This window comes from Macaca thibetana, chromosome 13 (genome assembly GCF_024542745.1).
Source record: "Macaca thibetana thibetana isolate TM-01 chromosome 13, ASM2454274v1, whole genome shotgun sequence".
Taxonomy (NCBI): domain Eukaryota; kingdom Metazoa; phylum Chordata; class Mammalia; order Primates; family Cercopithecidae; genus Macaca; species Macaca thibetana.
In genome coordinates, this window is record NC_065590.1 from 13,412,774 (window position 1) to 13,437,041 (window position 24,268).

General features: G+C 39.0%; 1 protein-coding gene and 1 gene segment (V, D, J or C); one reads left to right on the forward strand and one right to left on the reverse strand.

Moving 5' to 3' along the window:
- The window catches only part of LOC126934450 (immunoglobulin kappa light chain), a 246,297-nt gene that overhangs the window by 26,330 nt on the left and 195,699 nt on the right, over positions 1–24,268 (reverse strand). The gene's annotated exons all lie outside the window — the stretch shown is intronic.
- LOC126934451 (immunoglobulin kappa variable 4-1-like) lies at positions 1,732–2,822 on the forward strand. The segment is given in 2 exon segments: positions 1,732–1,955; positions 2,170–2,822. Coding segments are annotated over 2 exon segments (507 nt in total).

The window sequence follows — 24,268 nt, forward strand, 5'->3', positions numbered from 1 at the left end:
TTATGATGGGCTTCGCCTTAACCTTGGGAAAATAAACTTTCTAAATTAATTGAGATCTGTCTCTGACACTCTGAGTTCGCACTAGGTTGCTCACAAAGACACAGGGAAGGCTGTAGATCCAGGATGGGGCTATGCAGGTGGAAAATGTACCCTTGATCATGTCACTAAACTAGTCCAGGTATACGCCCAAAACATGCTCGTCAGCACGAGGCTGCAGCGTGCGCTGATGACATGACTGCTTATGGACTTGGTCTCATTACTAATGTGAGTCATTTTCTTGATTATTTTTCTCAAATTTGGGTGAGGTGAATCTGTAGCTCCACAAGATAGTGTAACAGGGGGAAATGTGAAGCCATGTAACCTTAACAAACGTCTTTTTAGAGTGTCCATTTTACTTGAATGTTTCATGGAAAAAAAAATATTAAAATTTACGCACACATAAAAGGCACAAGTTGTAATATTTACTATGAGAAGAAAACATGATTTAAAAGATAAACTTCAAACTGCACAAATAGCAGTGGGGGAGACGAAGATAGTTATTCACTTCCCTCTGCAGCTTATTGTGAACCATGAGAAGCCCCATCTTAAAGCGTTTGATGAAATACACTGACTTATAATAGCAGATTTGTGCATATATCTTATTTTAGCCTTTTCTGCTAGACTTTGGGTTGGAGAAGTGATGTGAGAAGGTGGAAAGAGCACAAAATTAGGAGTCAAAAGGCCTGGTTTTAACCTCAGCTCTGCCACAAACTAAATAAGTGACCCGGGTTAAGACATTTCTATCTGTGCCCTCTAAGATATTTCCTTACATCAAATAATGCAATAGATAATTTCTATGATTCTTTTTGGCTTTTAGTCTGTAAATCATTGGAATGGAGACGTTAGGCGAGCTTTCTTCTTTGGAGCTATAGAACATTAGTGTGATCGCCAGAAGGCACAAGATCCCATGGTGATATAGGAGTATAGGAAATGAACAAAACACAGTCTTCTCTCACTCACTTCTCTCACAGTCTTCTCTCACTTCTCTCTCTCTTCTGTCTTTTATGTATTTATATTATCCATAATAGAGTAGGTTATACCATTGCCCCAAATCTCATGGTCTAGCACCAACAAATGCTTATGTCTTGCTCTTGCTACATTCTTCACCAGGGCCATGCAGTCACTCAAGGATCCAGGCAGACAGAGGCTCTACCATCTTGTATTTGCACCATTTGGAGCACATGGCCTCTTAAGTTGCTTCTATAGATAAAGGATAGACAGGAAAATTCCATATGCTCTTTTTCCTGCCTCAACCTGCAAGGGATGTATGTTACTTCCATGCCTATATCATTGGCCATAACTGGTTACATCTGTAAGGAGACTGGGACATATAGGTGAGCAAATGGAACATATAGAAAGTAATGAGTTATTTAATATCCCGAGCTGCCTTTGGAAAATGTTGCTGAGCAGGCATTGAAGAGTATCAATAAAATTTATTGAGAATTTGTTTATTATGATTGATTAACACAGGTAAAAGCCAGCATATTACTGATTAATATAGGTAAAACGCAGTTAAGAAATTGGGAATGCTTTCTCTTCTGCTATGATGCACAAGGTGTTTAACGTTTATGCCCCTCTGAAAATTACTAGGTAGTCCTAGTCATTAGATCATCTAGAAGTTTGTAGTTTTAGAGCTTCGAAGTTGACTTCTGTCTTTTCTATTCATAGAGTTACATATTCTGTGGTGATATTTTTGGCTCTTGATTTACATTGGATACTTTCACAACCCACTGCTCATGAAATTTGCTTTTGTACTTACTGATCGTTTTTGCATAGACCCCTCCAGGCCATGACCAGCTGTTCGGATTTTATAAACGGGACCTTTGCACTGTGAACTGAGCTACAACAGGCAGGCAGGGGCAGCAAGATGGTGTCACAGACCCAAGTCTTCATTTCCCTGTTGCTCTGGATCTCTGGTGAGGATTTCAAAAGTGCCACAGTCTTTTCAGAGTCATATCTGTGTAGAAATAAAAAAAAAATTAAGATATGATTGGAAATAATGACTATTTCCAATATGGATCCAATTATGTGTTGACTTATACTACTACTAGAAAGCACATTTAAATGACATATTTCAATTATATATGAGAAAGCGTGTGTAAGTTTATGTATAATCATTGTCCATTACAGGTGCCTGTGGGGACACTGTGATGACCCAGTCTCCAGACTCCCTGGCTGTGTCTCTGGGAGAGAGGGTCACCATCAACTGCAAGTCCAGCCAGAGTCTTTTATACAGCTCCAACAATAAGAACTACTTAGCCTGGTACCAGCAGAAACCAGGACAGGCTCCTAAGCTGCTCATTTACTGGGCATCTACCCGGGAATCCGGGGTCCCTAACCGATTCAGTGGCAGTGGATCTGGGACAGATTTCACTCTCACCATCAGTGGCCTGCAGGCTGAAGATGTGGCAGTGTATTACTGTCAGCAGTATTATAGCACTCCTCTCACAGTGCTTCAGCCTCGAACACAAACCTCCTCCCCATGCACTGGGCCAGTGGGTCTTTGCTGCAACAGCTGCTTCCTCTGCACACAGCCCCAAACATGCGGGCTTCCTCTGTGTGTCGGGGAGGTCACTCTCTTGATTTAGTCCTTGGAGGGTTTGCAGGGCCCAGGATAAAATGAAGGGATTTGGCTTTTTCTGGATTTCTTTCTGAGGAAGGTTATTAAAGCAAAATGTAGTAAAGATCCCTTAGAGACATTGTCAGGAGTTTTCGTGTTTCAGGAACCTTCATGTTTCACGTGGAAACATCACGTGATTGAGCCAAATAGATTTATCTTTACTTTCTAGACCAGGGTTCACTGAGTTTTACACACTGACGGGTGAATTGTTTCTTCTGTGTGCTTCCTTGACTCCGGAAAGTTTCTACTTAGATTCCTAATTCTCTTGCTTTTTTTTTTTTTTTTCCTTCATCTGCAATCCTTCCCAATATTAAACCTTGATCCTTCCTATTCATAGCCTCCCACATAGTGTCCCTCTGTAGCTTTTTCCTTCCAGAGACCCGGTTTTCCAACAAAACCCATATGATTGATGTTGCTGAAAATTCTTATTCACTCTACCTCCTTTTGTTCTGCCCTTCCACCCCCAGTTTCTTTCAATCGTATTAATACTTTCTTTTTTTTTTTTTTTTTTGAGACGGAGTTCGCTCTTGGAGTGCAGTGGCCGGATCTCAGCTCACTGCAAGCTCCGCCTTTCACATTCTCCGGCAATTCCCGAGTAGCTGGGACTACTCGCCCGGCTAATTTTTTGTATTTTTTAGTAGAACGGGGTTTGTGTCAGCAGGATGGTTTCTCATTGTGATCCGCCCGTTCGGCCTCCCAAAGTGCTTTACAGGCAGCCACTTTCTTTAATACTTTCATAGGCAATTTTTAATTTTTATTTTCACGAATATGTGACAGCATTTCTCATTGCCTTTTACAATAGTTTGCCAACTTCTTATTTATTTATCATTTTTTAATTTTCAATTTTCATGGTACATAGTAGGTATATATATATATAGGTACTGTATATATAGAACTGAGATATTTAGATACAGGCATGCGATGTGTAATAATCACATCATGGCGAATGGGGTCTCCAGCCACTTAAACATTTATCCTTTGTGTTACAAACCATCCAATTATACTCTTTTAGTTATTTAAAACTGTATAGTTAAGTTATTGTTGACTAAAGTCACCCTGTTGTGCTAGCAAATGTAGGACTTATTCATTCTTTCTAACACTTTTTTGTATCGATTAACTATCCCCACTTTCCCCCTACTCCCCACCCCCGCCCACTACTCTTCTCAGCCTCTGGTCGCTCTCCTTCTAGTCTCTATGTTCATGAATTCAATTGTTTTCATTTTTAGACTCTGCAAATACATGAGAATAAGTGATGTTTGTCTTCCTGTGCGTGGCTTATTTCACTTAACGTAATGATGTTAGTTCCATTCGTATTGTTGCAAATGACAGGATCTCTTTCTATTTTATGGCTGAATAGTACTCCATGGTGTTTATGTACTACATTTTCCTTTTCTGTTCATCTGTTGATGGACATTTATGTTGCTTCCAAATCTTAGCTATTGTCAACAGTGCTGCAACAAATACGAGAGTGCAGATATCTCTTTGGTGTACTGATTTCATTTCTTTGGGGTATATACCCAGCAGTGGAATTGCTGAAGGACATGGTAGCTCTATTTTTAACTTTTTGAGGAACCTCCAAACTGTTCTCCATAGTGGATGTACTAATTTACATTCCCACCAACAGTGTACAAGGGTTCCCTTTTCTCCACATTCTTGCCAGCATTTGTTATCGCTTGTCTTTTGGATATAAGCCATTTTAACTGGGGCGAGATGATATCTCATTGTAGTTTTGATTTGCATTTTTCTAATGATCAATGATGCTGAGCACCTTTTAATATGCCTGCTTGTCATTTGTATGACTCCTTTTGAGAAACATCTATTCGAATCTTGTGCCTAATTTTGATTGGGTTATTAGACTTCTTCCTATAGAGTTGTTTTAGCTTCTTATATATATATTACAGTTCTTAATCTCTTGTCAGATGGATAACTTGTAAACTTTTTCTCCTATTCTGTGGTGGGCCCTTCACTTTTTTGATTGCTTCCTTTGCTGTATAGACGCTTTTAAACTTGATGTGATCCCATTTGTCCATTTTTGCTTTGATTGCCTGTGCTAGTGGGGTATTACTCACAAAATCTTTGCCCAGATTGATGTGGAGAGTTTCCCAAATGTTTTCTTGTAGTAGTTTCATAGTTTGAGGTCTCAGACTTATTTTTAATCCATTTTGATTTGCTTTTTCTATACGGTGAGAGATCAAAGTCTAGTTTCATTCTCTTGCATATGGATAGCCAATTTTCCCAGCATTATTTATTGAAGAGACTCTTTTCCCTAATGTCAATTGATGACACTTTTGTTGAAAATGAATTCACTGCAGGTATGTGGATTTATTTCAGGGTTCTCTATTCCTTCGATTGGTCTATGTGTCTCTTTTTATGCCAGTGCCACCCTGTTTTGATTACTCTACCTCTGTAGTATAATTTGAAGTCAGGTAATGCAATTCTTTCAGTTTTGTTCTTTTTGCTTAAGATAAAGTTGGTCATTGTGGGTCTTTTGAGGTTTAATATAAATTTAAGAATTATTTTTTCTATTTCTGTGAGAAATGTCATTAGTGTTTTGATAGGGATTGCATTGAATCTGTAGATTGCTTTGGGTAGTATGGAAATTTTAACAATGCTGATTTTTCTAATCCATGAGCATGAAATATCTTTCCATTTTTGGTGTCTTCTTCAATTTCTTTCATCAATATTTTATAGCTTTCATTATAAAGATCTTTCACTTGTTTGGTTAATTCTTATGTATTTAAGTGTGGCTATTGTAAATGGGATTATTTTTAATTTTTTTCAGAGTGTTCACTGTTGGCATATAGAAATATTATTGTTTTTTGTATGTTGATTTGTATCCTCCAACTTTACTGAACTGGTTTTTCAGTTATAATAGTTTTTCAGTGGAGTCCTTAGGTTTTTCAAAATAAAAGATCATATCATCAGCTAACAAGAATAATTTGACTTCTTTCATTCAATTTTTGATGCCCTTTATTTCTTTCTCTTGTCTGATTGCTCTAGCTAGGACTTCCAGTACAATGCTGAATAAGAGTAGTGAAAGTGGTCATCCTTGTCGTGTTCCAGATCTCTCAGGAAAAGCTTTCACTTTTCCCCCGTTCAATATGATACTGAGTGTCTGTTATATATAGTTTTTATTATGTTAAGATATGTTTCTTCTACATCCCGTTTATTAAGGGTTTTTATTTATTTATTTATCTTTTTTTTTTTTTTTTTTTTTTTTTTGAGACGAAGTCTCGCTCTGTCACCTAGGCTGGAGTGCAGTGGCACAATGTGGGCTCACTGCAAGCTCTGCCTCCCGAGTTCACGCCATTCTCTGGCCTCAGCCTCCCGAGTAGCTGGGACTACAGGCGCCCGCCACCATGCTGGGCTAATTTTTTGTATTTTTAGTAGAGACGGGATTTCACTGTGTTAGCCAGGATGGTCTCGATCTCTTGACCTCGTGATCCACCCGCCTTGGTCTTCCAAAGTGCTGGGATTACAGGCTTGAGTCACCACACCCGGCCATTTGTTTGTTTTTTACACACCACTTCTATTGGCCATTCCTAGCTCCAAGAGGGTCTGTGTTGATGTTGTTATTGTTTTCTGATAAGGAAAAAGAGGACAACTGAGGTTAGGAGACAAGTAGCCACCTGTGCACAGGGTCAGACATAAAGTCAAATGATCACTGATGCAGCTCTGGTGATCAGCCTCTCTGAAAAAATCACCAAACTTAACCCAAATCCTAAGGACTCCATACCTAAAACCCCCTAAAATGAGATCAGTGAAAATGAGCAGGGGGCAAAATTGGGACCCATGAGAATGTATCCAGTAGGATCATGATCAGTCAAGCAAATGGGTTTAACTTGGGTTTCCTGGACTTGGTTTTCTTTCATTATTATTATTATTATAATACTTTAAGTTCTGGGATACATGTGCAGAACGTGCAGGTTTGTTACATAGGTATACACGTGCTATGGTGGTTTGCTGCACCCATCAACCCGTCATCTACATTAGGCGTTTCTCCTAATGCTATCCATCCCTTAGCCCCCCATTCCCGACAGGCCCTGATGTGTGATGTTCTCCTCCCTGTGTCCATGTATTTTCATTGTTCAACTCCCACTTATAAGTGAGAACATGCGGTGTTTGGTTTTCTGTTCCTATGTTAATTTGCGGAGAATGATGGTTTCCAGCTTCATCCATGTCCCTGCAAAGAACACGAACTCATCCTTTTTATGGCTGCATAGTATTCCATGGTATACACGAGCCGCATTTTCTTTATACAGTCTACCATTGATAGGCATTTGGGTTGGTTTCAAGTCTTTGCTACTGTGAATAGTGCTGCAATAAACATACATGTGCATGTGTCTTTATAGTAGAATGATTTATAATTCTTTGGGTATATACCCAGTAATGGGATTGCTGGGTGAAATGGTATTTCTGGTTCTAGATCCTTGAGGAATTGCCACACTGTCTTCCACAACTGTTGAACTAATGTACATGTACCAAAACAGATATACAGACCAATGGAACAAAACAGAGGCCTCAGAATTAATTCCATACATCTACAACCATCTGATCTTTGACAAACCTGACAAAACAAGCAACGGAGCAAGGATTCTCTATTTAATAAATGGTGTTGGGAAAACTGGCTAGCCATATGCAGAAAACTGAAACTGGATTCCTTCCTTACACCTTATACAAAAATTAACTCAAAATGGATTGAAGACTTAAATGTAAGACCTGAAACCATAAAAACCCTAGAAGAAAATGTAGGCAATACCATTCAGGACATTGGCATGAGCAAAGACTTCTTTAGCATTTCTTTAATAGAGTAGCTCTGATAAGTATCTGTCTGTTTTTTTCCAACTGTATTTCCTTCTGCTCTATTATTTTTTCTCTCTCTGTGACTTCAAATATTTGTAAATTAATTATTGAGAAAATAATAAATGTAATAATAATACTTATTATTATTTGAGACAGAGTCTCACTCAGTTTCCTAGGCTGGAGTGCAGGGGTGCAATCTCCGTTCACTGAAACTTCTGCCTGATGGGTTCAAGCAATTCTCCCTTCTCAGCCTCCTGAGTAGCTGGGGCTACAGGTATATACCACCAAGCCTGGCTAATTTTTGTATTTTTAGTAGAGGCAGAGGTTTACCATGTTGGCCAGGCTGGTCTCAAACTCCTGACCTCAAGTGATCCGCCCACCTCGGCCTCCCAAAGTGCTAGAATTACACGCATGAGCCACCGTACCCAGCTGAGATAATGATTTTTTAATCAAATAATTAAGTTTTCTTTCTGTTCTCTATATATTGATGTATGATATATATTGTCATTGAAATTTTGATTGTACTCACCATGGGATATCTTACTTTGGGATAGGCAGCATCTCAAATACAATTTATTCCCTTTGGCAAAAGGAGGATTATTTTGTTGTGAATTCAAACCTTCATTAACTTTAGTGTAACACTATGCCATAAGTGACGTGTTCTGTTGTTAAATCACAAATAGTATTAGGACTGAGAGGCTTAGGCAGGCGAATGGCTTGAGCTCATGGGTTTGAGGCCAGTTTGAGTGACAAAGCAAGACCCCTTGTGGAAAAAAAAGAGAAACTTTTAAATGCAGTGTATTTAAAACATATATTTCTAGACATTTATTACCGGTATAAGAAAATCGTATTTATTATCTAATATTATAAACGGGCATGATCACTATCATTTCTTTAGTTTTTAAAAGTTTTCAGCATTTGTGTGATTATGTCATATGTATTTATCGATTGACATAGACCTTAATGTCTTATAATACAGAAGTGGACATCTGTATATTATAATTTAATTAAAAAATGAAAGAACTTCCACTTAGAATACCACTATAGCTGTTGGTATAAATGCAGAAATAAACAAAAAGTTAACTAAAAATTCATGTGTATGATGACATCGGGAGCTACAGAAGACACGAAGATCAGATTAACTAAAATTCTAGAGAAGAAAGAAACCTCTGTAGGTGAGGTAAATCTGAGCCCTCATTTAGGTTTGTGTGTGTGTATGTGTGTGTGTGTGTGTGTGTGGTGGGTGTGTGGTTTCCACGGAATTTATTTAATCAGAACAGCAGAAGGTTCTAGAAAAACACATTTTTAACCAAGGACTGCAGATGATTCTAAGTTTTGAGTAAAAGCGTGGTTGGCGGAAACAATTTTACACTTTATTGTGTGTCTGGTTACCTATATGATAAAACTAAAAGCCATGTAATGGAATAAAACATTGCTTTATATATTAGTAGATACCTAAATGCAATATGGTCTTAAAAATGAAATCACATGTATATAGTTGTATTTCTAAGTATATTAGTCCCCCCTTATCCAAAAATCCCCTTTCTGTGGTTTCAGTTAACTATAGTCTACCATAGTCTAAAACACATGAGTACTGTACAAGAAGATATTTTGAGAGCAAGAGAGACCGACCAAATTCACAAAACTTTTATTACAGTATGTTGTTAACATTGTTCTATTTTATTATTGTTATTAATCTCTTGCTATGCCTAATTTACAAATTACATTTTATTATAGGTATGTATATATAGGAAAAACAGTGTATAAAGGGTTTGGCATTATCTGAGGTTTCAGGAGTCCACTGGGTGTCTTGGAACCCATCCCCTGAGGATAAGGGGGAACTACTCTACCCAAAACTGAAGCTATACAACAATGAAAAATATTGAGAAGACAAATCCAAGTATAAGTGAAGACATTTCTTTGAATTCCCAGGTTTCATCAAGCATCAAAAACTGCCAATCTTGTTGCCCTTTTCTTGTATGTTATTTTGTATCCACATTCTCTGAATCTGATTGGATCCCTGTATTTTATTTCATTTTCTGTGTGACATTCTCCATATATAGTTATAGATATACATATATAGATGTACATATACATGACATACATGTCTATACATATGTATAGACATTTCTGCTTTGGGGGTTGAACGTCCTTCTGGGTGTCCATTGTTAGCCCCTGCACAGCACAGGGAAACTTCTCACTCTGCACTTCTAAACAGAACCCGGCTTGTTGCTATCTCACTTAGTTCTGCAGTGAAGTTTGCTGAAGTTGAGTGTTGACAGGGTTTCTGGGTTGGCCCAGGCAGAGGTACACTACTGGGAGGAGAATCCAGCTGAGTTTGGCAGTTGCTTGGAGCTGCCTTAATAGATGGTCAGGAGCTGAACTCGTAATACCAGGCTGGATTTCTCCTTGGTATATTTGCTGTGGTCTCGGGTGAGAAAGGCAGCTGAGAGGGTGTGCCTGAAAGACAGTGTGAAACTTCTCACAGTTTCATGGGGCTTCCTATCTCTAATGCTGCACTAATTGTCCCTTATGTATTCTTAGACATGGCCCTTTGCACCCACCACTGAATCTCCTACTGACCATCCCAGACCCAGTTCTGCCTTTTGGTCAACATAATCTACTTCCTGACTACATGGTCTGTTCTGAACGATGTTCTCTCTCAGATCATTTTCAGGTGTATCATAAAGGTAGATTCAACCTTTGGCAGCTCACCTATACTCTACTGTGTTAAACAAGAATGTGTGATATGACCTGAGGTGCATTTGGACTGGAACTTTACTAACCATTGAATCTCTGAGACTGAGAGCCCTGTGTGATGCTCCACTTTCCCATGAGCTTGCAGTGGCTCAGGGCACAGTCTTGAGTGCCAGGAAGGCATTCCTTCAACTCTGTGATTCTTCCTAAGAAATACCTCAGAGCTCACACCTGGATTTACATCTCAACCCCCACCCACCAGCATCAACATCCAACTTAGGAGCCACAGAGCTGAGTCTTGAGCCCACAGTTGACCTCTACCATGTGCCCTGTATCTTCTTATTTACTGTCCTATGTCCAAAGCCAGATATGTGTGTGTGTGTGTGTGTGTGTGTGTGTGTGTGTGTTTTGGGAGGGAGGGATATTAGCTTTTCTATAATCTTGTATTGAGCATATATTTTTATGAATTCTAATTCTTCCAGACTTGGTGTTTTACTTTTAAAATGCAGCTTGGAATTGAAAAAATTTTTTATTCCAAGTCTGTAACTGAGACTATTCAAAGACTCTTTGGCACTAGGCCTTTGTGTTTGAAGAGATTTACAAACTCTATCCAGCAGCTCAAAATAAAAAATATAAATAGTTTTCCTTTGCTACTCCCTCGAAGACAGTAGTATAAAATCCTGTGCCTGCCCCTGCACTGTAGAAGGACTTGTGCTAAAAGAAAGTGGAAAGGGAGAAATGGGGTAAATGAAGTGGGAGTGGAAAGTGGGAGGTGGGAGAGAAAAAGTGTCTTATGTCACCAGATGTTATCATGCGTGCACACTAGCACCCACTTAACCAAGCAAAACAAACAAAAAAGTCTCAGTTTTGCGTTGTCATGAATAAGCTGCAATTATGTGACTCTCAGGCTGAATGAATTTAATTGATGAATGTACACAAGGCAGGGAGGAGGAGTATGAGCTTTTTACTAGGCTTTCTCTTCCATCACTTCTGGTTGCTTTGAATGCCTTCATTCTGCTCCTGGTACTGCCATGCCAAACAGCTACAGCTGAGGAGGTTGAATGACTGGTCCTTAAGTTGAAGCTGAGGCATGCATGCACCCTAGCCCTCATGGGTAAGCTCTTTCCCTGAGCCCTTTGACATCTTTCCCTTATATAGACTCAGAGATTCTGTTGAGTTACTCCCCGGAGAAGCAGCACATGTGGGGAGCTGAGCCATTCCAGCAGGGAAGCTTAGGTTCGGAACTGTATCACTGTGTGAAGAGATTGTGTACCTTGCAAGTAGTGATAAATCCCGAACATCCTCAACCTCCACTCTGCTGACTTTCAGTGTGAAGTCTGTGCCTAACTCACTGCCACTGAACCTGTCTGGGAGCCAGAACTGGTTGGAAACACCATAGATCAGGAGCTGTGGAAACTAGCCTGGCTTCTGCAGGTACCAATGCAAATAGATGTATTCATCACTATGCAGGAGGCTCTAACTAGACCTGTAGGAGATGGAGGCCGGCTCTCCAGGGGTGACGGGCAGGGAGAGTGGAATCCGGGTCATCACAATAACCCTAATGAATCCTGAAATATTGAGAGAAAAGTACAAGGTTATGTACAAATATGTGTTATTTTCATAATTTCGTAATTTTTTGTGAATTATTTCAGGCTATATCATTTTTGTGTGTTTGTGATTTGGTTTACATCTCTAAATACCTAATTTTTAAGAACGGATATTTACAAGACACACACGAACTTCTAGGGTTTTCCTACATTATCCTCCTCTTTGTGTGTCAGAGTCTTTCCCACAGCACAGGTCCTTGTTCTGGATTATTCCACACATTCACATATCTAAACATCACATGCCCCATCCTGGAGGACAGTACATGCACATCTGACATGTGCACAGAACACATACGGGAGGCAGTGGGGCCCCCAGAGCTCACCCTCCTACCCCATTCTCCTTCCTCGTCTCCTTCCCTTACCGGAGACCCAGAGCATCAACAGCCCCAGGAGCTGAGCAGGCAGCCTCACTGTGAGAAGATGAACTGAGGAGTCCTGATCAGTCAAGGCAAGATTAGAGCTGAGCTTTTATCTCAGACTCACAAGGGAAAGTCCTCCCTAGGGGACAATATGCAAATCCCCTGGTGAGTGCAGCAGTGTGGAAAGAGCCAAAGGGAGGGTGGAGGTCCTCTTTTTTGAGCAAAATGACATCAAGTATTTTCTGTCTTTGGAAGAAAGCGCATAGAGATTTAAGTCCATGCCCCCTGCAGTAGGGGTCCGAGGGATCCCACTGTGAAAGTCTAGATTTACAGTGAGGACACAGTGCATGTGGTCCTGCCCCTCTAAGAAAGCATCACAGATCTGACAATGTAGAGATGTTTGTTTTGGTCAGTCTTTGGGATTGCCACCTTGTTTGGCTCCTTTCTAAGCTAGTCTGAAGACGGAAACAGCTTCCAACCTGTCTAGTACTGTTCTTCACATTTTTTTCCTAATAACAACATGGAGTTGAACTAGTTCAAGAGTTGTCTGGTATCTGCTATTACCAGATAAACTGTTTAAGAATGTTAGGAACAAGTGTTAGAAATGGTCTTTTCCTAAACATAGTGAATTAAACTTCATGACAGCACTCAAGTCAAGAAAACTTGGCAGGGAAAAATACATCTGCCTCTTTAAGCTAGAGAGTGAATAACCTTGTTTAAGGTAGAGGTAACAGGGAAAGGATTTCAGGCCTTAGATAGTGAATATGAAATTTCTTGTAATTAGTTGTTATAAACTGGTGGATATTCTATTCTCTCTGTGTGTATATATTTGTAAAATATATATATAAAATCTTTCTATATAGAGATTATATAGCATATATGTGTATATGTGTATATATATAATTCATATCTGTGTGTATATATGTATATACATCTATACCAGATTAATCAAAAGGTTTCTAAGGAGGTAATTCTCATTAATCAAAAGATTTCTTAAGGAAAGAATTCTCCCAGGACAGTAGGACAGGACAGAATGAACAAGGGATTATTTTATATGTTCTTTATGAATGGTAACAGAAAATTATTCCCATACCTTTTCTTTCTTGTCATGTAGTTAGATAGCCACAGTTGTGAGTTCACAGTCGAAAAGGAGATTTCATATGTTAGAACAACAGGAATTGAATCAATTCTTTCAATGTCTTTCCTTGGACTGTCATCAAGGATGGTCACTATGGAAGAGGGGTCTAGGTCAGAACCGGTCAAGGCATTAACTTCAGACTCCTTCCCTCCAAAAATGTGAGAGCAAAACTTTATGTTGTTTTCGGTCACCAAGCTTGTGATCCTTTGTTACAACAGCTCTAGGAAAGGTATACAATACAGAAACTTGTCTGGGGGAAATTGAGAAAGAATTCTATGGAGATTTTTTTTTTTTTTTTTTTACTACTATTCTATTAAATAGTAGTAAATTCAATTCAGCTTGAAAAAGCTACTTTTACACAGTATTTATAGATGTTTGAATTTAAGAGAATATTCCTAGTTTTTGTGAAATTAATACCCTTGAAGTCCCCAGTTCTGATTGATGGTTTTATTTCATGATTTGTTGCCTTGAAATATACAGAAAATATAAATGTTATAGAATTGTCTTTTTAGAAAAGTGCTTTGAAATTTTTCTATATTATCTGTAGATAAAAAGTCTGATACTATTATTTTTAAAGAAGAACCTCTGTCTACTATTTGTTAAGAAACCATGCTGTGAGCCAGACAACAAAACTGTCCAGCTGCCATCGTCAACCAAGTGACAAAGGACTAATACAGGTTAGTTTTATTGTAGTTTCGTCTTGTTGCGAGAATCCGTTATTTTGGAGTCAGTAAAACTGGAAGCCACTGTGTGATTTTTATCACCTGGGAGGATTGACTTGTTGGTGGAGTCAGTGTTTGCGGGGTGGAGAAAGTGATATGGTTTCACATCCTGTAGATTTTGAGCTAAAGACTTTGTCAACCCAAACACCTCACACGCATAGTGATTTGGACAAACTTGGAAACATTCAGTAGCCTGTTCCCTATCTGGTTCCCAATGGAGGTTCTTTCTGATTAAATGTGAGAGTTCGTTATTGCATGAAAATTGACATCATCCCAGCCAGTGGAAGTAGCTTTCTTATCTGCAGATTGGTTGGAGTGGAATCCTAAGTCCAGAGGCACCTGTAATGGAGGTTAGTCACTTTCTCTAAGTAACTGTAATTTGCAACCCACCACTAGAGAATAAATACACAGATTGGGCCGGGTGCGGTGGCTCACACCTGTAATCCCAGCACTTTGGGAGGCTGAGGTGGATGGACCACGAGGTCAGGAGATCGAGACCATCCTGGCTAACACAGTGAAACTTCGTCTCTACTAAAAAATACACACACACACACACACACACACACACAAAAAGCTGGGCGTGGTGGCGGGTGCCTGTAGTCCCAGCTACTCAGGAGGTTGAAGCTGGAGAATGGCATGACCCCCCGGGAGGTGGAGCTTGCAGTGAGTCGAGATCGTGCCACTGCACTCCAGCCTGGGCGACAGAGCAAGAATCCATCTCAAAAAAACAAAACAAAACAAAACAAAACAAAAAACCAACCAACCAACGAAACAAACAAACAAACAAAAAAAGAATAAATACACAGAGTACTATCCTAGTTAACAGAGAGCTCAGGAAAAGCTCGGTGAATGTGTTTATTCTCTGAGTGAATACGTCCTCTCTAAACAACATGAGAAGCAGGTATATTCACTTTCCTGACTTTTCTGGATCCTCGAGACTTTGCCCTCCATCGGCCGAATCAGAGTGAGTAACAGTAAATAAAATGAAAGGAAATGACTTTCGAGCTCATAGGAACAGTCACAAAGTAAAATTATAAAATCTAACAAAAATCTAGAGAATATGAAAACTTGTTAGAAACTTACTTGGGCAGATCTTACTCATTTTAGTGTCCTCGTATCCAGAAATTAGGAACCTCCTCAGCCCAGACAGTTGGACTATGTCATATTATGGTATCCTAGCAGATGTAGGTAAAATTGGAAACAGATTATAAGAATTCATTTACATATTCTATATGAGAAAAGTTTCCCTAAATTATCCATTTATGGAAAAATAAAAGGGGAAACATGCTGTTATATGGAGAAATTAAAACTCATGTTTGGTGGTCAATAATGTTCTGGCTGAATGCTAACGTTTTAAGATAAGTTAAATAATTTTATTTGGATCCAAACTAGCCTTCGATGTCAATTAAATCCAGTTGGTTGAAGAGATTCTTGTTTTCCCTTTTTCGCTTTTTGTGCTTTGCACATAATGGTAAGTTAGTTACTTACTTCCTTAAATTTGCTTTCATGATCCCAAATATGAAATCTAGGCAGACTTTGCTCTTTGTTATTTCTGTTGTTTCTCCTTCATGCTCCAATTGTTGTATTGCGCTTCAAAATGAAGAATTTCTGACTTCGTGGTCTATTGGCCCTTAGAAAATTATTTGTAAAGTTTCTTGAAAATTTAACATGGTCGTGCCTCCTCCAGAGGACATTTCATTTGGATGCCACACCAGAAAAGTTATCTTAAAGCAATTTCAAGACTGGAGAGCTCTAGACCCTTCTTGGACATGCATTCTTGGAGTGAAAATCCTTGGAAGTGTTGATCTGCAGCTATTACTTTCTAAGGAAATCGTGTTTGTTTTTTTTCTCTCCATTTCCCAACTAACCTGGAACCCTTTTTTCAGTTTCTAGCAGTTGTGGAAAGCAGACTTTCCAGTTTCTCTTTGGTTCACTCTTACTTTAAGATTAGAGCCCCTCTTGCCCCTAGCTTAAATTAGGGTAGCACAAGATTTTCCACATGAGTGAATTCTGGGCCTGTGTTCTGTTGCTCTGGCCCAGACATAGCCCTGAAGCCAGATCAGATTGTTGATCTGAGTAAGGTAGCCTATCATTTCTGCAAACTCAACCTATTTAAATATATTCCTGACTTAAAACCAAAGGTCTTCACTAGATCATTTAGTGGTGTGTAGTAAGCTTCTGAATTTACCTTAGAGTTTCTCAAATTATTTAACTGATCTGGCTTCAGGGATATGTCTCAAATTATTTAACTGATCTTAAAACTTTAGCATTCAGCCAGAAACATTATTGACAACCAAATATGTCTTTAATTTCTCCATATAATCAATATGCTTCCCCCTTTTATTTTTCCTTAGCACCATTTGCATTGTTCTTAAGTACCTTCAGGATACAAGTGGCTTTAGCGATGAGACATTTTTTTGGTTACAGATTTTATAAAAATTTGAGCCAAAAGTTGTCATTTTATTTTTGTCTTTTCCTTTCTGTCCCTCTTTTTTTTTTTCCTTCCCTTCCTTCCTTCCTTCCTTCTTTCCTTCCTTCCTTCCTTCCTTCCTTCCTTCCTTCCTTCCTTCCTTCCTTCCTTCCTCCTCCCTCCCTCCCTCCCTCCCTCTCTCCCTCTCTTCCTCCCTTCCTTCCTTTGTTGTTTTGTTTTCTTCTTAGCATGTTTTGTTATTTCACTAGAATTGTTGATCTGAGGAAGGTAGTGTATTCTTTCTGGAAACTCAACCTATTTAAATATACTCCTGATTTAAGACTAAAGGTCTTCATTAGATTACTTAGTGGTGTGTACTAAGCTTCTAAATTTATCATAGTTTCTAAGTTGAATTTTGTGTCTTTTCTAGTCACACAATTACATTTTCTGTGATGATATTTTTGGGTCTTGATTTATGTCGGATACTTTCACAGCCCATTGCCCATGCAATTTGCTTCCAAACTCTCTGATTGGTTTGCACAGGACCCTCCAGACCCAGGTTAGTTGACCAAATTTTGTAAGTGGAAACTCTGAAATATGAACTAAGCTGCATCACACAGGCAGCGGCAGCAAGATGGTGCTACAGACCCAGGTCCTGATGTCCCGGTTACTCTGGGTCTCGGTTTTAAATTCCTCCAGAATTTAAAATTGCCATAGCTTCTTCAGAGTAACATCTGTGTAAAGACAAAAAGGAATTTTGAGATGTAATGAGAAAAAAAATGGCTATTTTCAAAGTATACTCAATTATGGGCTGACATTTAATATCATTAGACAGTAATTTATATCATTGTTTTGTAAGTGACATATTTCAATGTGTGTAAGATAAAGTGTGTGTGTATGTGTGTGATCATTCTTGATTGTAGGTGCCCGTCAGGGACATCATGACAACACAGTCTCCAGGCCCCATGGCTGTGTCTGCAGGAGAGAGGATCACCATCAGCTGCATGTCCAGTCAGAGCAGTAGAAACTACTTAGCCTGGCATCAGCAGAAACTGGCACAGGCTTCTAACATGCTCACCTCCTGGGCATCCACCTGGGAATCTGCAGTCCTGGGTCAATTAATTCAGTGGCAGTGGATCTGGGACAGTTTTTACTCCCACTATCAGCAGCCTCGGACTCAAGATGTAACATTATAATTGTCAGCAACATTCCACTCCTTTACAGTGCTTCAGCCTTGAACACAGTCCTCCTCTCAGAGTCTCACCTGCTGCTTCCTCCCCACATAGCCCTGGACTAGAATATGTACTGTATCTGCCTGAGGGACTGTGTCCTGACTAACTTATGGGAAGGTTTGCAGAGCCCAGCAGAAAATTAAGGGACTCAGTGTCTCTTAGATTCCTGGCTATGGAAGATCCTTATTAAAAAAAGTCATAAAGGGCCGGGCACGGTGGCTCATGCCTGTAATCCCAGCACTTTGGGAGGCCGAGGTGGGCAGATCACCTGAGGTCAGGAGTTCGAGACCAGCCTGGTCAACAGGGTGAATCCCATTTCTACTAAAAATACAAATGAATAGCCCAGCGTGGTGGTAGGTGCTTGTAATCCCAGCTACTCAGGACGCGGAGGCAGGAGAATCACTTGAATCTGGAAGGCAGAGGTTGCAGTGAGCCAAGATTGCATCATTGCACTATCAGCCTGGGCAACAGGAGCGAAACTCAGTCTCAAAAAATAAAAAGAAAAAGAAAAAGAAAAGAAAAATGTCATAAAGACCTTTGTATTAGCTTTCTTTTTCTTCTGTAACAATTTACCACGAACTCAGTGGCTGGAACATTAGGAATGTATCATTTTACAGTTCTGAAGATCAGAAGTCTAACACAGGCCTCATTGGGCTAAACTCAAGATGTTGGCAGGGCTGCGCTCTCATCTTGAGGTGTAAGAGGGAATCTGTGTCTTGCCTCTTCCAGCCCCCAGACTCCTGCATTCCTCAGCTGGCAGCCCCACTCCTCCATCTTCAAAGCCAGCAAGAAGTCATCTCTCTGAATATTCTTCCAGAGCTACATCTCCCTCTAAAGTGTCTCCTATTTGCTTTCCAAACATCAACACTGAGAAGTCTCACTCCATGCTGGTGATAGATGTGATTTTGCGTTTGACAGACTACCTTCCAGTCCTCACATCTCGCATGAATGAATAGAATTCAATGTTTGGAACAGAATAATTTTTGTGCCTTTATGAAAATGATTTGATAACTACTGCCATTCATATATTTATTTAAAATAATAATTGAGCACCTACTCTGGCACAGGGAGATACAGTGGAGAACAAGGGTCCCATAGACCACATAGAAATGTTTGGGAACTCCAGAGCATTTTAAAGCTGTCTGCATATAAATCAGCCCTGCCTAATTTGCTTTGTCTGCTGATAGGTCTATAGCAGGAATGTGGATGTGTTAGGTGTACCCAGAGAAGAGTATGAGGTGGTGTGAGCTGTGTGAAGTAAATGTATAATGGGATCTCACCTAAAATGTTATCTACAATTAGGATATACAAAGAATTTGCATAACAGAAATAGCTGATAGCCCTTCCTTACATCCTATACAAAAATTAAGATGGATCAAAGACTTAAATGTAAAACCCCAAACCATAAAAACCCTGGAAGAAAACTTAGGCAATACCATTCAAGACATAGGCATGGACAAATAATTCATGACGAAAACACCAAACGCAATTGCAACAAAAGTCAAAATTGACAAATGGGATCTAATTAAACTAAAGAGCTTTTGCACAGCAAAAGAAACTATCATCAGAGTGAGCAGGCAACCTACAGAATCGAAGAAAATTTTTGCAATCTACCCATCTGACAAAAGTCTAATATCCAGAATCTACCAGGAACTTAAGCAAATTTACAAGAAAAAAACAAGCAACCCCATGAAAAAGTGGGCAAAGGATATGAACAGACACTTTCAAAAGAAGACATTTATGCAGCCAACAAACACGAAAAAAAAAGCTCCTCATCACTGATCATTAGAAAAATGCACATCAAAACCACAATGAGATAGCATCTCATGTCAGTCAGAATGGCAATTATTAAAAAGTCAAGAAACAACAGATGCTGGCAAGGCTGTGAAGAAATAGGAACACTTTTACACTATTGGAGGGAATGTAAATTAGTCCAACCATTGTGGAAGACAGTGTGGCGATTCCTCAAAGATCTAGAACCAGAAATACCATTTGACCCAGCAATCTTGTTACTGGGTTTATGCCCAAAGGATTATAAATCATTCTACTATAAAGACACATGCATATGTATGTTTATTGCAGCATTATTTACAATAGCAAAGACACGGAACCAACCCAAATGCCCATCAATGATAGACTAGATAAAGAAAATGTGGTACATATACACCATGGAATATTATGCAGTCATAAAAAGGAATGAGATCATGTCCTTTGCAGGGACATGGAGGAAGCTGGACGCCATCATTCTCAGCAAACTAACACAGGAACAGAAAATCAAACACTGCATGTTCTCACTCATAAGTGGGAGTTGAACAATGAGAACACATGGACATAGGGAGGAGAACAACACACACACTGGGGCCTGTTGGTGGGGTGGGGGATGAGCAGAGGGAACCTAGATGATGGGTCAATATGTGCAACAAACCACCATGGCACACGTACACTTATGTAACAAATCTGTACATTCTGCACCTGTATCCCAGAACTTAAATTAAAATAAAAAAAAGAAAAAGAAATGAAAGAAAAAACATTTTTTCTTTAGAATGAGATAACAATTTGAACTGTTTTGTGATGTCCCACATAGAAAGAAACATCCATATTGGGCATCTGAAGCCCCTGGGACCTTAATCAAATGCGCAGGCAGCAGCGTGACTCAGGTCTGTTTAGGAGGTCCTCAGCTCGTTCCTGTCTCCTATAGAGCACTTTGCCCAGAGTTCCCTCAACTATCAGAGAACTTAGCCAAAAATACAGAAGGGATAGACCCATGACCTTTTCAAAGCTGATCTGTTCCTACTTGTATTTTTATAGAGTTCTATTCAGCCATAATCTTGGGAGTGTTGACACATATTAGGAAAATACCTGTGGTAGGAAAAGAGCAGAAACTGACCAAACTTCATCTCAAGTCCAAGATTTCAGTATCATCTTGGCCATGAGCTAAGTTGGAAGCACCATTAGCCTCCACAGGCCGACTGTGAGTGTGAAATGTGCCCAGACCTACTCTCATAGAAGTGGTTGGAGACCTCAGAGATGTTCTTGGGTAACAAGTGGATCAGGAGCTTAGGAACTTGTTTCTCTTGTTGCTAGTTTCACAGGTATCACCAACACTGCTGCTCCTGTTAGTGGTCCCCTCTCCTGGAAAAATGGTCTAAATAAAGACAGGGTCAGTTCATGGTCCAAGGTAGAGGCTAAATTAAAACCTACATGAGAAACAAAGGCAAATTCCTGTGTGCTTGGGAAAAGCTAAATGGCTTTTGAGAAGCAGTCACTAGGAATGGTCCTCACTCTGAGTGTCCTTGCCAGTAGGTAAGGGAAGAATTATGCATACACGATCACACACAAACATACACGTAAACACAGCACACACACTTACATATATTCATGCTGCATTCCCAGCTGTGAAGAAGTTAGGAAATATTGATGACATTAGGAAGTATTGATGAAGTTAGGAAATATTGATGTTAAGGTTTTAATCTACTTGTCAAAGATTTATGAAGTAGAAAATGTGTGAAATAAAATGCAAGCTGTTTACACATGTCAAAATTTCTAAAATTAAAGACAGAGTCTAACATATCTTTTCTAGCCTACATTTCTTATAATAGAACCAGTTAGGAAATACTATTGAAAAAATAAATGACTTAAGTGTCTGAAAAAAATTAGTGGGAACAAATAATAACATTTCTTCATAAATTTTCTTGGTTTCTACAAAGGTAAAAGAATGATGACCTATTGGCCTCCTTGTTAAAAGTCACTAATGGTTAAAGTGAATGAAGAGAGAGCTATGAAGTTCATAACAAATAAAGAACAATCTTTAAATATATAATAGAAAAAAACCCATAACTTCATAATCAGTCTGAAACACTAAATGTCTCAGTATTGCTAGAGCTCGTTGCCTTTCTGATTTTTTTCTCTTTTCCCTTACTGTCCCTTTTGTTGGTTTCCAAAAATTTACGATGCACACTGGATGAAGTTAGACATTTTAATGCATGGAGGAGTGACTAAAAGTATGTACTTATAATTAAGTAAAACTAAATTTAAAATAACAAGTTATAAAATCTAATAATTTTATAAGAAAGATATAGCAAATTTCAAAAGAGGAATTAAAAAATATCTTAAGACAAGCAACAACAGAAACACAACATATCAAAACCCATGAGATGCAGCAAAAGCACTTCTAAGATGGAAGTTTATTTATAGCAATAAATTCTTATTAAAAAAGAAGGAAGATTTCAAGTAAGCAACCAAACATTACACTTCAAGGAGCTAGAAGAAGAAGAACAAACTAAATTCAAAATTAGCAAGGGAAAGAAACAAAATCAGAATAGAAATAAGTCAAATAGAGAACAGAGGCCGGGCGCGGTGGCTCACGCCTGTAATCCCAGCACTTTGGGAGGCCGAGGCAGGCGGATCACAAGGTCAGGAGATCAAGACCACGGTGAAACCCCGTCTCTACTAAAAATACAAAAAATTAGCCGGGCGCGGTTGTGGGCGCCTGTAGTCCCAGCTACTCGGGAGGCTGAGGCAGGAGAATGGCGTGAACCCGGGAGGCGGAGCTTGCAGTGAGCCGAGATCGTGCCACTGCACTCCAGCCTGGGCTGGGCGACAGAGCGAGACTCCGTCTCAAAAAAAAAAAAATAGAGAACAGAAAAATCATAGAAAGAAATCAATAAAAACAAGAGTTGGTTCTTTGAAAAAATAAAATAAACAAAATCAACAAACTCCTAGCTGAACTAAGAATGAAAGAGAGAATACACAAATCAATTAAATCAGAAATCAAAGTGGAGACATTACAACAGATGCCTCAGAAATAAAATGGATCATAAGGGACTATTATGAACAATAATACACCAACAAATTGAATAACCTGGAGGAAATGGATAAAAAGCCTAGAAATTCTAACCTACCAAGTTTGAATCAGAAAGCAATGGAAAGCTTGAATAGACCAGGAATAAATAAAGAGACTGATTTAAGTCCTTGATCCATCTTGAGTTGATTTTTGTGTAAGGTGAGAGATGGAGATCCAGTTTTATTCTCCTACATGTGGCTTGCCAATTATCCCAGCATCATTTCTTGAATAGGGTGTCCTTTCCCCAGTTTATGTTTTTGTTTGCTTTGTTGAAAATCAGTTAGCGGTATATATTTGGGTTTATTTCTGTGTTCTCTATTCTGTTGCATTGATCTATGTGCCCATTTTTATGCCAGTACCATGGTGTTTTGGTGACTATGGCCTTATAGTATAGTTCGATATCAGGTAGTGTGATGCCTACAGATTTGTTCTTTTTGCTTAGTCTTGCTTTCACTATGTGGGCTATTTTTTAGTTCCATATGAATTTTAGAATAGTTTTTTCCAGTTCTGTGAAGAATGATGGTGGTATTTTGATAGGAATTGCATTGGATTTGTAGATTACTTTTGGCAGTATATTCATTTTCACAATATTGATTCTACGAACCCATGAGCATGGAATATGTTTCCATTTGTTTCTGTTGTCTATGATTTCTTTCGGCAGTGTTTTGTAGTTTTCCTTGTAGAGGTCTTTCACCTCCTTGGTTAAGTATGTTCCTAAGTCATTTTTTTGTGCAGCTATTGTAAAAAGAGTTGAGATCTTGAATCGATTCTCAGCTTGATCACTGTTGGTGTACAGCAGAGTTACTGATGTGTGTATATTAATTTTATATCTGGAAACTTTACTGAATTCTTTTATCACATGAAACTATAAAAATTCTAGAAGGTAACATCAGAAAAATCCCTCTAGACATTGTCTTAGGCAAGGGTTTCATGACCAAGCACCCGAAAGCAAATGTAATAAAAACAAAAATAAATAGCTGGAACCTTAATTAAACTGAAGACCTTTTGCATGACAAAAGGAACAGTCAGCAGAGTAAACAGACAACTCACAGAGTGAGAGAAAATCTTCACAATCTATACATCTGAAAAAAGGCCGATATCCAGAATCTACAACGAACTCAAACAATTTAGCAGGAAAAAACAAACAAACAATCCCATCAAAAAGTGGGCTAAGGACATGAGTAGACGATTCTCAAAAGAAGATATGCAAATGGCCAACAAACATGAAAAATTGCTCAACATCACTATGATCAGGGAAACGTAAATCAAAACCACAGTGCAATACCACCTTACTCCCGCGAGAATGGCCATAATCAAAAAATCAAAAAATAATACATGTTGGCATGGATGCAGTGAACATGGAACACTTCTACACTGCTGGTGGGAATATAAACTAGTACAACTGCCATGGAAAACAGTGTGGAGATTCCTTAAAGAACTAAAAGTAGAACTACCATTTGATCCAGCAATCCCACTACTGGGTTTCTAACCAGAGGAAAACAAGTCATTACATGAAAAAGATACTTGCACACACGTGTCTACTGCAACACAATTCGCAATTGCAAAAATGTGGAACCAACCCTAATGCTCACCAATCAACAAATCAACAAGTGGATAAAGAAACTGTGAGATATCTATATCTATATCTATATCTATATCTGAATACTAATCAGCCACAAAAAGGCATGCATTTTTCTGATCATTAGTGATGTTGAGCATTTTTTATACGTTTGTTGGCCATCTGTACCTTTGGGAGGTAATTAGGATTAAATGAGGTAATGAGAGTGAGGCATTAGTG